The sequence below is a fragment of the Gobio gobio genome (assembly GCF_949357685.1).
Source record: "Gobio gobio genome assembly, chromosome: 2".
NCBI classification, from domain to species: Eukaryota; Metazoa; Chordata; class Actinopteri; order Cypriniformes; family Gobionidae; genus Gobio; species Gobio gobio.
The window spans coordinates 28,673,117-28,688,764 of NC_137098.1; the positions used below are offsets into that span (position 1 = coordinate 28,673,117).

A 15,648-nucleotide genomic window follows, 5' to 3' on the forward strand; every position below is an offset into this window, starting at 1 on the left:
GGCCCAGCCTTTGCAGCTATAACAGCTTCGACTCTTTCTGGGAAGGCTTTCCACAAGGTTTAGGAGTGTGTTTATGGGAATTTTTGACCATTCTTCTAGAAACGCATTTGTGAGGTCAGGCACTGATGAGTGATTCGTCACGCCAGAATACACGTCTCCACTGCTCTAGAGTCCAGTGGCGGTGTGCTTTACACCACTGCATCCGACGCTTTGCATTGCACTTGGTGATATAAGGTTTGGATGCAGCTGCACGGCCATGGAAACCCATTCCATGAAGCTCTCTACTCACTGTTCTTGAGCTAATCTGAAGGCCACATGAAGTTTGGAGGTCTGCAGCTATTGACTCTGCAGAAAGTTGGCGACTTCTACGCACTGTGCGCCTCAGCATGCGCTAACCCCGCGCTGTGATTTTAAGTGGCCTACCACTTCGTGGCTGAGTTGCTGTTGTTCCAATTGCTTCCACTTTGTTATAATACCCCTAACAGTTGACTGTGGAATTTTTAGTAGTGAGGAAATTTCACGACTGGACTTAATGCTCAAGGAGGCAACCTATCACGTACCACGCTTGAATTCACTGAGCTCCTGAGAGCGACCCATTCTTTCACAAATGTTTGTAGAAGCTGTCTGCATGCCTAGGTGCTTGATTTTATACACCTGTGGCCATGGAAGTGATTGGAACACCTGAATTCAATGATTTATAGGGGTGTCCCATTACTTTTGGCAATATAGTGTATGTCAGTGCAAGTTGCTTTCAGTTAAAACAGCTCAAACATGCATTTTAATCTGGGACTAGTTTAAGGCTCTTGTTATGATTATCATCCTAATTGAAAGAAAACAAGTTGATAAAAAATTGAATCCAATATTTGGTGAGAATAGCATAAAAAGAGATTTATATATAGATGTATAAGATCATTTTTGTAGGCCGGTCTTTTTTGACCAGGAACCACAAAGATGTTACAGGATTTTCAACACAGCATAAGGGATAAAAACATTTTTCTTCATGCATGTGCAGCACACAAATAAGCAGAACCACAAAGAGATACACAGTTTAAACAGACCTGACCACAAAGAGCTTCACACTTATCTAATATACCTGTCTTATTCTAATAGCATTATTGTGCAATAAAACTCGACTCTTGTTATGTATTCTTCTGGTCATCTTTTGAAATTGCATTGCAGCACGGCAAATATTGTTGGCTCATTATGATTAATCAATTGGGTTTTTCCTTATTTGTAAGTCGCTTTGGTTAAAAGCATCTGAAAAATTAATGAATGTCATGCAACACAATGGATACAATATTAAAGTGTGGTTTCTCTTGCGTCTTTTTTGCATTAGAAAATATTTGCATGTTTTTAAAAGATATTTTTGAAACCTTTAAAGCCTCTGATATAATCGCGTGCACCCTGAAGCCAAATAAAACATATGGCATGAACTAATTCATAAGAAGTCATTTTCCTATGGTCTAAGGATGTTATCTTGTTGTTCTTCTACAGTTTATAATAGAGGACATGAAGCAGCACCATACCAATAAACACAGTAATCTTCACCGAGAGGACCAGCACATCACAGTGGAGGAGCTGTGGAGGGGCTGGAAAATATCAGAAGGTAAAGAGAGATGGACAGAAAAAACATGGGCTGGGTGGTGGAAACAAATGTTCACTGGTAGAGATTTTAAGTTACTTTTTATACCGTGAAATCATTCAGCAGGACATGTACGAGCAAAAACGTTTTGGTTATGTATGTAACCCTCGTTCCCTGAAGGAGGGAATGGGGACGTCACGTCGGGAAAGCAAACCGACGAATTGGGATCGTTGAGAGAGACTGACTGAAAGGGAACATGGAATAATTTGAAAATACTGTGCAGGATGTGTCCCAAACTAATCTAGATGAGAAAGGACTTGTTTTAACGTATTACTTGATACATCAATATAGAATTATATATAGAATTCAGTTAATATTAAAGTTAATAAAAAATTATAATAATGAAATGGATTATCCAGAAATCAGTTTCATTATTATAATTTTTTATTATATAATTTTTTTACACTTTACAATAAGGTTTCATTTGTTTGCATTAGTTAACATGAACTAACAACGAAAAATACATTTACAGTATTTATTAATCTTAAAATGTTAATCTCAGCATTTACTAATTCATTTTTAAGATCAAACTGTCACGATTCTATGAGAGAGGACTCAAATGCAGGAATGAGTGATCAGGGGTTTATTGACAAACAGCAGACAAGACAAGAAATGGTGAGGAGGTGAACAGTCCAAACAGTAGGCGGGTTAGGAGCACAATCACAGGCAGGAAGAGCAGCCACTATAGCTAGCTCCAGAAGGTGGTAGACGGGAGAGCAGTTCTGACAGAGCAGCATGAGACCAGAGGATACCAGCGATAGCCAGGCAGGATTCCTAGGGTAATGCAGTCAGGTCATATCAGGAAACTCACCAAGCTTTCAGCTAGGCAAGGAGAGCAAGCTGCCAGGGAAGCTCTACTTGCAGGACAGGAACTAGGGACAGAAAACAAGACCAAAAGGCAGCACAAACACTTAGCACTACTAGTATAACACACGTAGGTATAACGTATAACGAACCAGCAACCACATGAGGGAAAGAACACACCTTATAAAGGGAGCAGAGAACATGAGGAACAGGTGAACACACTCAGACAAACAAGGAGCAGAGAACATGAGGAACAGGTGAACACACTCAGACAAACAAGGAGCAGAGAACATGAGGAACAGGTGAACACACTCAGACAAACAAGGAGCAGAAAACATGAGGAAAGGGTGAGCACACTCAGACAAGGAACAGGTGAGCACACAATCAGTTAATCAATGAGGACTAGACAAGGACTAAACAAGGGGGCGTGGTAACAGGAAACAAGGAGGCAGGACACAGGGAGCACATGGGAAACACAAACCAAGACAAAGCCATGTGTTCATGCACAACACAAACAAAGACACATTAAACAAAGACAAAACATACAGAGCTGTCAGAGGAGAACCCTGACACAAACGTTGTATTATTGTCAGGTTTGTGTTCTGTTTGTGTTTTAGTTTGGTTTTCTTCTGTTTCTGTTTGCCTTAGGCTACGTTCAGACTGTCAGTCCAAATACATTTTTTGTGCATATCCGATTGAAATCCGATCAGATTTAGCAAGTGTTAACGGCCAAAAATCACATGAAATCGCATTTCTGGAAATCCGTTTCAGTCGGACTGCTCTGATCGGAAACGTAAACGTCAGACGTTGTTATAGGGAACATGATGAAAGTTACAGCAGAAACAAGGTTGTGTTGCTGCAAAGTGCCGGACGAGCAGAAAATGACAATATTACCAGAGACATGTTTTGAAACCAGCGGATACGGCAGCACGAAATAAAGCCATGCATACCTCCTACATTCTACATTTAATTTTGCTACACATTTTTATGTTGTAAATAAGACAACGGGCCTGTACCATGATGGTAGTTTAACAAACTCAGGGTTACAGGATTAGTTTCGAGTTGACAAAACCAAACCAATCTATTCAGGCTTTGTTGAACCCATGATGCTGATCATCAGCTTTCTCTGTCAACTCAGGCTTTGATCCTGAGTTTAGGAGTTTAGCTGTGACATCAGTAGTGAACAGCCAATCACAGGCTGTGGATCAGTGAAACTGAGATTCACTTCTCATGAGAAAAGCAGTGAGATTAATTTCTCTCTTCTGCAGAATAGTACATGATTGAATAATATTAAGAATTTAAATTTATACAGCAAGAAGAAAAGAGTTGTCGATGAAAGAGGACAACTATAAGAAAAATCTTACTACGTCAATGCAAGTAAAAGTTATGAGGTTAGTTTAGTTGATATATAGAGAGAATTTAAGCTCACATGTAGTAATTTTTATAGCTTTATTTATTGATTTTAAAGCTTATTTGTATGACCCTTGTATAGGCTATTTATATTAATTTGAACTAAGTGCCTATTAATGATTGATTAACTAAAATGATACATGTGTAATTGATTATGGGTATAATAATTACATAAATGATAAATAAACCATTCAAAATTATTATTATTATAAATAAGCATTGTTAAAAGCAAGACGCTTTAGTCTTTAAAAAACATTTGCTATGTAGTGACCTTTAATTTGGAGTAGAAACAGGGGGAGTGACTTTATTGCATCAGAGGTGTCACTTTGCTCACAGCTGATTGGTCCAAATTCAGTTTGAGATCTCTTATCCAGGACATAACCCTGCCCTGGAGCAGGTTAGCCATGGAGCGTAAGTTACTATAGAGATGAACACTGCTAAAAGCCAAACCACTTTAATGGTACCTAATGGTACCTAACACCCAGGATTGGCACAAACTAAGCTTAAACATATCTAGTTAGCCAGCTAAACCGGCTTAATGGTATAGGCCCAACAGCTGTATTGCAAACCCCTCCATGTTGTGGTTGTTGTAATTCAGGAAAACAAAAAAAGAGACTTGGACACACATCGTGTCACACAAAAGTCAATCATTTTAGATCAGATTTCAATCAGATACACAAATAATCGAATTTGGACCGTCAATGTGAACTCCACTTTTAGACATACACTCACTAACTTCAGTAAGCACTTCCCCTCTGAGGAATCCCTGCCGCCATTTTGAAGTGCGTTCAACTTCGTCTAGTGGGCAAGGGAAGGGGAAGTTTATTTGGACAGACCCTCGAACCCTTGATTTTGACCGAGGGATGTACACTTCAGGCAGATCCATAGACCACAATACAACACGATTGTGACTTCAAAGCAGATCACACTTAATTTAGCCCCTGCACACACAACTCTAGTGTATGATATTGAAGTTATTTTGACATTTCACCACATTTTTACACAGTTATAGTTTATTGTAGTGTTATCATTTTCATTTGTGTATTTTTTTAATATTTTCTCCAACAGCCTAAGCATACATACAGGCCAATAGAATGGTGTGTAAAACAAATTCATTGTAAATAATAAATCAGCTCCATTGTGTATTCCATTGATCAAGGGCTTGGGGCGTTCCATTTAAACACATTGCAAGGGTTATAGTAGTGGGCACTTATGCAACGTAAGTAATGATGTACATCCAAGTGAATGAGATGGCGGGAAGTTAGCAATAAAGAAAATAGACTTAATAAAGAATAGACTTAAGAATGGCCTTGATCGGTTCTCGTTAATGTATGGTGTCATTGTTTTTCATTAATTTATTGTAGTGTTTGTCCTGAGTTTGTACATTTATAACAATAAAGTTATTATCTCCTTCATCTTCATCATACACTGCTACCACACAATGAACATTTTTATTAACTAACATTAACAAGGGGGAAATGCTGTAAGAATATATTGCTTGTTGTTAGTTCATGTTAACTAATTAGTAATGTTAACAAATGAAACCTTTTTGTAAAGTTTTACCAAGATAACTATATACAGTACTGTTCTTCAAACTTCAAAGTCTCTTATGCTTACCAGGGCTGCATTTATTTGATAATACAGTAATTGTGTGAAATATTATTATAATTAAAAATATTCAATTTCAATGAATTTTAATAATGTATGAATTGCTTAATTATGGCACCGCTGATTTTTCAGTATAGAATTTGTTGAATAGAAAAAACAGAAATACAATTCTTTTGAACAGAAATACAAATTTCTTTTCAACTTTTGAACGGTAGTGTATACCGTCATTGTGATATACAATTGCTCATACAGTGATATAAGAATGTGGTCACACACTCACATGTACAGTAGCGACTAGTATAAAATTAATTTAATTTGACAGTTACGTGTTTGGTCTCAGGGTTTCCTAGTGGTGATGTCATGAGAGTCTGAATGGAGTGATGTCATTGAATTGACTAAGCTTGCACACGCAGCTCTAAACAAAGATTGTGTGCTACCCATTGAGCCTCTAATACAGAGTGATGGCATCTTACTGCATCTGGCTCTGTTGAGGCTCTGAGATGTAATCTGAGACACTGCCCTGTTGTGTAGATATTATTCAATACACAAACACACACACATAATTTGTGATGTTGTTGGAGTCTGGTTTCATTTCAGTTTGAGTATGAAATATGATAGTTGAGTCAGTATATTGATAGGCAATGGATTTTGTTCACAACTAAGTAATTCATTATCATGAGTGGCCACCTGACTATATCCCCGCACAACACCTGTGCAGGTTTACCCTGATGTAACTACAAGTTTGATTAAACCATCAAAATGATGTATATATAATCACTCAATTTGGTTAATGTATTTATCTTATTTAGCAAAATAAAGGCAAGCTACAGGTTTTATTTTACTATGAAAAACATGCATTGAAAAACAAAAGGCTCACAGGAAAAAGCATACATTGACTATAGCATATTCAGTTATTAATATTTTGTTGGTTCTTTCTTTATATACATAATTTTTAGAGTTGAGACTAGTAGAAAATAGAAGTATCTTACCTTTCTTGCTAAAATGGTAACACTATCTACATTGGTTAACATGAACTAATACAGAACACTACTTCTTCAGGATTTACTTATCTTAGTTAATGTTAATCTCAACATTTTCTAAAAAAAAACAAAAACATTATTTGTTAGCATTAGATAATGCACTGTGAACTAACATGAACATGACTTTTTTTTATTAACTAACATTAAAGGGTAATAATAAATGTTATAATGCTCATTGTTCATATTAGTTAATGCATTATACTTGTTAAAAAAGGCCTATTAAGAATTAATTTGATGTATTTAACATGAATTATTATTAGTTATTAAATGTTGATACACCAGTAATGATACACCACTTTGTATGACAGCCTGGCCAAAAATGATGTACGCACAACTTGCACAACTACACAATATGCTTACAAAAACTTAAACAAATTTTTAATAATATTTGAATAATGTTTTCTAGGCTTGGCATCACTTTTTTGCCACTACAGTATACAGACCAAAGTCCACATAGGAAAAGAATACTAAATATTGAGCTCATGAATATTTTTTTTCTCCATTTGTTGAAGTTTTGTGTTCAAAACATGTTAAAGGATTTGTTTTTAAAATGTCAAAATGCCTTCTAACCACTCTCTTTGCTCTCAGTGCACAACTGGACACTGGATGATGCTGTTCAATGGCTGAAGGAGTCGGTGGAGCTTCCTCAGTATGAAATAAACTTCAGAGAGTTTAAAGTAGATGGCAACACGTTACCTCGGTAAACACGCATGTACTTTTGTCTTTCAGTCATACAATCTCCAGTGACTTGTATTGTTTTCATTCTGAGTTATACCAACTTATCTACTCCTAACCTAACACAGCCTCACACCATTTTCTTTTTCATTCATGCGTTATTTAGTGCGATTTTTAAGCCACACTTACTTTGACAGAACCTGATAGAGAATTGAAACTAGAGTTGAAACTAGTAGAAAATAGAAGTATCTTACCTTTCTCGCTAAAAGGCAAAGCTTGAGTTGTTAACATTAGTTAACTACATCATAATCTCAACATTTACTAAACATAAAAGGTCAAAAGTTTTACCTGTTAACATTAGATAATGCACTGTAAATTAACATGAACATTTTTATTAACTAACATTAAAGCTTAATAATACATTTTATAATAATGCTCATTGTTCATGTTAGTCAATGCATTATAATGTTACAACAAATAAATGATACAACAATAAAACAAATCATTAAATGTGAGATTTAACAGCAACGCTTCCCCCTAGTGGTGCTGATGTGTCAGTGCACAGACAGTGGAGACGTGCATGAGCGTGGGGGGGTGAAGAAAGGTTTATGATATTGAGTTTCCCCTCACGGCCACTTCTCCATGACTCATGAAATGATGTCACAGCAGCAGATCACCTTTCACCTGCAGCTATGCCCAGTATGTGCGTGGCAGCACATGTGATCTTTCACTCGTATAGTACTCGCTTCTTAAAATTAGTCCTTTAAGCTTGAACTTGCCATTCATACACAAACATACAGTCATATATAATGTGCCCTGCGCCACCCACCCCCCTTACAGGCACTGACAGGCTTTTTTTTTCCACACCTAAGATTTTATAGGCAGTTTACCCTTAAGAGATTTATTGGGTAACACTTTATTTTGGTCCCCTTTAGACATTCTGTTGACTGTAAGTAACATTGCACCTACATGACAAGTTACTCTCATTATTAGTAGACTTTCTGCTTTATATCTGCGAACACTATCACATTGTGATGCTTCCCCAACAGGCATTCAACTGACTAAAGCAACTACATGCCAACTTGTTCTACTAACCCAAAACCTTTATTCTACTAACCCCTTCCCCTACCAGTCTACGATTGCTCATCTTATACCGTAATGAGAGTTAGTTGTTATGTAGGTGCTACATTTACATATGTGACCGTGGACAACAAAACCAGTCATAAGGGTCAATAAGGGTTTTTTATTCATACGGAATAAATAAGCTTTCCATTGATGTATGGTTTGTTAGGATAGGACAATATTTGGTCGCTATATAACTATTGAAAATCTGGCATCTGAGGGTGCTAAAAAAATCGCCTTCAAAGTTGTTCAAATTAAGTCCTTGGCAATGCATATTACTACTAATAATACATTTTTGATATTTACGGTAGGATATTTACAAAATATCTTCATGGAACATGGTCTTTACTTAATATCCTAATGATTTTTGGCATAAAAGAAAAATCGATAATTTTGACCCATACAATGCATTGTTGGCTATTGCATAAATATACCCGCACGACTTATGACTGCAACTTATGGTTTTGTGGTCCAGGGTCACATATAGTTATCTAAAGGGAACCATCGAAATAAAGTGTAACAATTTATTTGATGTCCTTATGTTAATTTGCACTTTACATTTCAGTAGAAACAGGCTGATTTTGTGTGACTCACATTCTCTTGATTCTCTTGACTTTTTCCTTTCTCTTACAGAATAGCGGCCAATGAACCGTCGTTTATGTCAATGCAGCTAAAGATATTAGACCAACGACATAAACAGAAATTAAATCTAAAAGCATTAGACGCAGTGCTTTTTGGACCTCCACTACGTAAGTGTATTCCCATAAGTTGCATTAAGACATGTTTAATTGTTTATTTAAAAGGATAATTCAGCTCAACATTTATGTTGTTCCAAAACCATATGGCTTTGCTTCCTTGGAACACAAATAATGTACTAGTTGCTTTTTTCAATGCAGTTAAGATAAATAGGAATGGAAGCTTTTAAGGTACAAAAAGCACCATAAGTAGCATATGTAGTCCATATGACTACACTACTATTCAAAGGCTTGGAGTCAGTAAAATGTTTTGCTTTGGAAGAGAATTAATAATTTCTTCAGCACTATATTTGCATATTTTATTGATTTCTGAAGGATCATGTGACACTGAAGACTGGAGTAATGGCTGTTAAAAAGTCAGCTTTGCCATCACAAGAGTACATTTCTTTAAAATGTTTTTTATTAAAATAGAAAACATTTATTTGAATTGTAATAATATTTTTCTGACCCCAAACTTTTCAATGGTCTATGTGCTGAATTATTTTAAATTATTTCAACCTGATCTCAGTTATCAATTATTTAAATCAGGCCCGGTTCCAGAATCAAATCATTGAGGGTGCTTCTGAAATGACTGAGGGTGCTCTAGTAAAATGCAGGCTAAGAAACGGCTCCACCATAGCAGTGTACATTGAAAAATGTATGATTATTTATTTACAAGTCATCACTTTTACCAATAATTGGAATTTCAAAAATATTTTGCTACAAATGTTTGTCTATTAATCTGCCTTTACATTGCTTTAATGCGTTATTTAATGCGATTTTTTTTTTGTTTGGAGCATAAAAAACAAATGGATATAAAGAAAATAAAAAAAATAATGTTATATACTATTATCCTCTGCTCTGTAGAGGACACCAGAACTATTTATTGAGAAAATTAAAAGACATGAATTGGCAAAAACAATGGGATTTTTTTTTTACTCAACAATCCATTTTTATGCTTCAAGCTTTTAAAAAAAAATCCAAACTTTGTATAAAGATGATTCTTAATGTTATGAAAGATAACAAAATAATTTGATATACCATTTTACTTTATGCAATATGTGTGTAAACATGGCCATAAATGCCATTCCCATTCTATGCAATGCATCTATACACTGTATTTAATTTGCATATGAATGTGTTTTGGGACAATATGTCATGTAAAAAGACGTGTAATAATATTTTTATAAAAATGTCTCATATTTCATAAGAATATCCAGACTTAAAACTGTATATTGTCAGAGAAATTTGCTAAATAATGTCCTCTAAAGAGGCAAAACCTCTTTATCCTCTCAGGAGGATACTTCTGTCTCGTGCAGAGTAGCATTTATATTTAGATGTCACTTCCAAAACTTTGGCCGTCGGTCTAATTTTATAGACTGTAGCCTTGAAAGTGAGCCAAGATCGCTATACGATCACTAAAATGCTGTTGCTTTGTCCGTTCATCGCGATCTCACAAAGTTATGTTATAAAAATGTCAACAATAAATCTCTTACTTACAACTGAGGGTGCTTTTGCTTACGTTTGAGGGTGCTTAGCACCCGCGTAGAACCGGGCCTGATTTAAATGTTTTCTTTTAATTCCTTCTTCCTCTAGGTCCACACCATCACTGGCTGAAGGACTTTATTTTGATGATTTCAATCATCATTGGTGTTGGGGGCTGCTGGTTCGCATACATACAGAACAAATCGTCTAAAGTTCACATCTCCCAGATGATGAAAGATTTGGAAAGTCTACAGAATGCTGAACTGAGCCTGATAGAGCTACAGAGCCGGTGAGCAAATAGCAGACAGTGGAGAGAGAGACTGGGCCTGTTTGAATAAGACCATAGGATACTCTGTTTAATTCTATCATCTGTATAACATCCTATTTCATTTCTTGTTATGAGAAGGCTCATTAAGCTCTTCTATAAGTACCCTCAGGGGGTACTTCATCCTAAAAAGGAAATTCTGTCATCATTTACTCACCCTCGTGTCATTCCAGATCTTCCAGTTTCTTCTGTCGAACACAAAAGGACAAACTGGCTTTAAAATGGCAAAACGCACTATAAAAGTTGTCTATTCAACTCAAATCTCAAATATTCACAAATATTCTGAAGCCATACTATAGCTGTATGTGAAGAACAAATGGAATTTAGCTGTCTGTATCCACACTACTCACACATACACACATTTATTTGTATAGCGCTTTTCACAAATTAGAGTAATTTGTTATCAGATGTGTGAAAGTAATGTTCATATAGCAGAAATTTACAGTTGTAAGATAATACAGATTATGCAGTTAGCTAACCTCATGTATTCATTTAAGCAGAGACAATGAGCATGATAACATCATAATGATGACAATATATAGGAAATTTGGCAGTTTTGTATGTTGATTCAGAGTTGGAGTCATCTGAAGACCTCTGAGGGTTTGATGTCATCTCTTTACAGGTGTTGGGTTATCTGAAATCTTCATAAGCGGCTCTATACAAACTGGTGTAATCTCTAGTTAGAAACAGAAAGGCAAATGGAGAATAATTAGCGTAGCTGCTGTTCATAACATTTCAAGCTAAAAGATAATCATATGCAGTTGATCATTTTAAAACTGGAGTGCAAGCTTATGAAAACCATTATATGAACGCTTTGCTAAAGAAATGTGTCTTTAATCTATATTTAAACTGCGAAATTGTGTCTGAGCCCCATTTCAATTTGGAACCAAATGCAAAAACGCTCTACCTCCTTAAGTGGACTTTACAATCCTAGGTACCACCAAAAGTCCAGAGTTTTGCGACCTTAAAGAGCATGATGGATTGTAGCATGATAAAAAACAGTTATTTGAGTCTCTTTGGCACTGATAAGAAAAAAAGCGATCATGCCGGCGCGATGGCTGACTCAAGGGGGTTAAATACACAGGAGCTGAACCATTTAGGGCCTTATAAGTCAGTAGCAATATTTTGTAATTGATATGGTAGGGTGACCAAACGTCCTATTTTCCCAGGGCATAAAATGTCCTAAAAAATTACATAAAAATGTTCTATCCATACAGAGGGGGTATACTTTAAATGTATTGAAATTAATAAGGAATATTTGAGTTAACTTCGATTATCATTTGAGTATTCTCATTGCCGGGCAGAGTGTCCTGGGTTTCGGTAATCAAAACATGGTCACCCTATGATACGGAACTTGGTAACCAGTGTAGAGATAATAAAATTGGGGTTATATGATCATATTATCCTGATCTGGTAAGAACTGGTTACCTAGTAGCTGCATTTTAGACTAACTGGATCTTGTTTACTGAGGATGCAGGACAACCACCACAATAATCCACCACAATAATCCAGTCTAGAGGTCATGAATGCATGAACTAGCTTTTCTGCATCAGATAACATGTTCCGTAGATTGGCAATGTTTCTGAGGTGGAAGAATGCTGTTTTTGTAACTTGTGTAATATGGTTTTCAAAAGACAAATTGCTGTCTAATATAATTCTAGATGCAAATTGTATTATAAGCTTCTGTGTAGAGATTTTTGGTCAAGTAAGTAATCTATCTGTAATCTATCTAATCCGGATTCAGTAGAAGAAAATGACTGGTCATCCAGTATCTTATATCTTTAACACATTAATAGCAATGGAAACTAATCCCATGCTTTCTAATTATATTAGCAAGGGACAGCATGTATATATTCTTGTATATTCATGTATTTGAAAATAGCAGAGGGCCTAAAACAGATCCTTGCGGCACTCCATTTACTTTACTGCCGTTAACGTTTGATATCACAGTGTAAACGATGTTGTGATGTCAATACAATGAAATGGCATGACATTCATAATGTGATAAGACATCTATATTCAAACCTATACAAAGCTATCATATGACTTTAAAAGACTATAGTGCATAAGTCATGTGAACTCTGTTTATGAGACTATTATGAAGCTTCACACCCTATATTCCCATTCACTCTCATTATATGGAAAAGAATGGATAGGATGCTCTTTCTTTTATTTTCCACAGAAGAAATAAGTCATAGGTTTGGAACAACATGAGAGTAAATAAATGATGACAGAATATTATTATTAATATATTTAAATTGCAACACACCAGATATCCGATGCGACTTAAATTGCTCTGTGGTTTCATCAGGTTGGAAAAGGCTCAGGAGGAGAACCGGACAGTGGCGGTGGAGAAGCAGAACCTGGAGCAGAAGATGCGCGATGAGATCACCGGAGCAAAGAGAGAAGCTAGCAGACTGCGAGAGCTGCGAGAGGGGGCTGAATGTGAACTCAGCAGACTCAAGTACGCAGAGGAGGAACTAGTGCAGGTATAAATCACACAAAGTCTTTCATAGATGTGAGTTGGTCTTAAGTGTGATGAGACTTTATGCATATTGTAGTTTATTCTGGCTAGGAAATACCTACCTGCACAGTAAGCAGCCTGACTGACATGTAAAATAACCAACCACAGTGACACTTTTTACATGACACATATACTATTCAATTTTAATTGAATGATTGGTATGATTTAGTATGCATGGCCGTATACACTATGCATATATACACCACTGTTCAGATGTTTTGGGTCAATACATTTTATTAATGTTTTTGAAAGTCTCTAATGCTCACGAAGACTGCATTTAGTTGATCAAAAATACAGTAAATTGTTTCTATTTAAATATATTCATTACCAGTCAAAAGTTTGGAATCAGTAAGGTTTTTTAATGGTTTTGAAAGAAGTATCTTCTGCTCACCAAGGCTGCATTTATTTGATCAAAAATACAGCAAAAACAGTATTATTGTGGAATATTTTTACAATTTAAAATAACTTTTTTTCTATTTAAATATATTTTAAAATGCAATTTATTTCTGTGATTCAAAGCTGAATTTTCAGCCTCATTACTCAGTCTTTAGAGTCACATGATCCTTCAGAAATCATTCTAATATACAGATTTGCTGCTCAAGAAAAATGTATTATTACTATCAATGTTGAAAGCCAGTTGTGTAAAATTTTTCAGGATTATGAATAGAAAGTTCAAAAGAACAGCATTAATCTGAAATATAAAGCTTTTGCTTTGCAACATTATAAATGTCTGTACTGTCACTTGATCAATTCAATGCATCTTTGCTGAATAAATGTATTAATTTATTTAAGCCCCCCCCCCCCCCAAACCAATCCTTACCGACCCAAAACTTTTGAAAGGTAGCACAATGTTACAAAAGCTTTCTATTTCAGATAAATACTGTTCTTTTGAACTTTCTATTAATCAAAGAATCCTGAAAAAAATGTTTTACACAACTGCTTTCAACATTGCTAAAAATCATAAATGTTTCTTGAGCATCAAATCATCATATTAGAATGATTTCTGAAGGATCATGTGACACTGAAGACTGGAGTATTTTGATGCTCAAAATTCAGCTTTGCATCACAGGAATAAATTCTATTTTTAAATATATTAAAATAGAAAATTATTATTTTAACTTTTAATAATATTTCACAATATTACAGCTTTTTTGTATTTTTAATAATATAAATGCATCATTGGTGAGCAGAAGAGACTTCTTTAAAAACATTAAAAAATCTTAATGATTTAAAACTTTTGACTGTTAGTGTATATGAAAATGTAATTTATTCCTTTTTTTTTTGGTTGAGAATTTTTTTCAGGATTATTTGATTAATAGAAAGTTCAGAAGAACAGCATTTATTAGGAATAGTAATCTTTTTAACAATGTAAAATACATTACTGTAACTTTTGATCAATTTAATGCTTCCTAGCTAAATAAAAGTAAATCATTTTCTTAATTTTTTTTTTTTATTAACTTTTGAATGGTATTGTAAGAAGCAGGTAAATCTGAAATTAACACTACCACAATAACTGACCAATAATAGACACTTTTATGTAACAAAGTGGTGATTTGTGTGTCGACTTGTGTGGTCAGAATTTCTGTCTGTCTAAAAGTAATACAGTATGTATGAGCTATGGACATGATGCAGTAATGATAAATATATTTTATGAGCTATTAAAATCGCCTTGCAAAATTGAACTTGAGTATTAATATACTAAAATGTAATTAATTGCTATGCATCCGAAATGTATTAATTTCCTTCAATTTATAATGTATTGTCTATTGCCTTACAACAGCACTCTTCTTTAATTACCCCACTAGATGGAGGCATAGTGGTTATTTCGTTCGTTCCAGTTTCACTTGTAAGTGTTTGTTGGGTATTTCCAGGTGCGAATGGCGCTGAAGAGAGCAGAGAAGGAGATGCAGTCAGATTGGTCAGTGCCTGAAGCCCTGCAGATGTGGCTGCAGCTCACACATGAGGTGGAAGTGCAATACTACAACATTAAAAAACAGAATGCTGAGATGCAGCTCACAGTCGCAAAGGACGAGGTGAGTGGTTTATGTTGACACTTCCTGTTAGGACAGGAAATGTTTGTTTGACCAAACCAACCCAGGAGTTGCTGACCAATCAGTTTTTGTTTTTTTTGAGTTTATAAAAGATTTACTTTATACATCAACCATTATACATTAAAAGTTAAGTTTAATTTTAAGTTTAAAACTGCCTAAACAAATATATTTCTCTCCGCGATTAACAAAAATGAGGCTGAAACTTCTCCCCTTTAATTTAGATTTCTA

At 35.3% G+C, this 15,648-nt stretch overlaps 1 protein-coding gene across 4 annotated transcripts in view; it reads left to right on the forward strand.

Annotated features, from left to right (window-relative positions):
• stim2b (stromal interaction molecule 2b) overlaps positions 1-15,648 on the forward strand; it is a 62,430-nt gene that overhangs the window by 42,727 nt on the left and 4,055 nt on the right. For all 4 annotated transcript variants that reach the window (XM_079810678.1, XM_079810679.1, XM_079810680.1 and 1 more), the window contains 6 exons: positions 1,495-1,606; positions 7,093-7,204; positions 8,935-9,050; positions 10,632-10,809; positions 13,157-13,334; positions 15,241-15,402. In XM_079810678.1, coding sequence (XP_079666804.1) covers positions 1,495-1,606; positions 7,093-7,204; positions 8,935-9,050; positions 10,632-10,809; positions 13,157-13,334; positions 15,241-15,402 — 858 coding nt within the window. The remainder of the gene's footprint in view (positions 1-1,494; positions 1,607-7,092; positions 7,205-8,934; positions 9,051-10,631; positions 10,810-13,156; positions 13,335-15,240; positions 15,403-15,648) is intronic.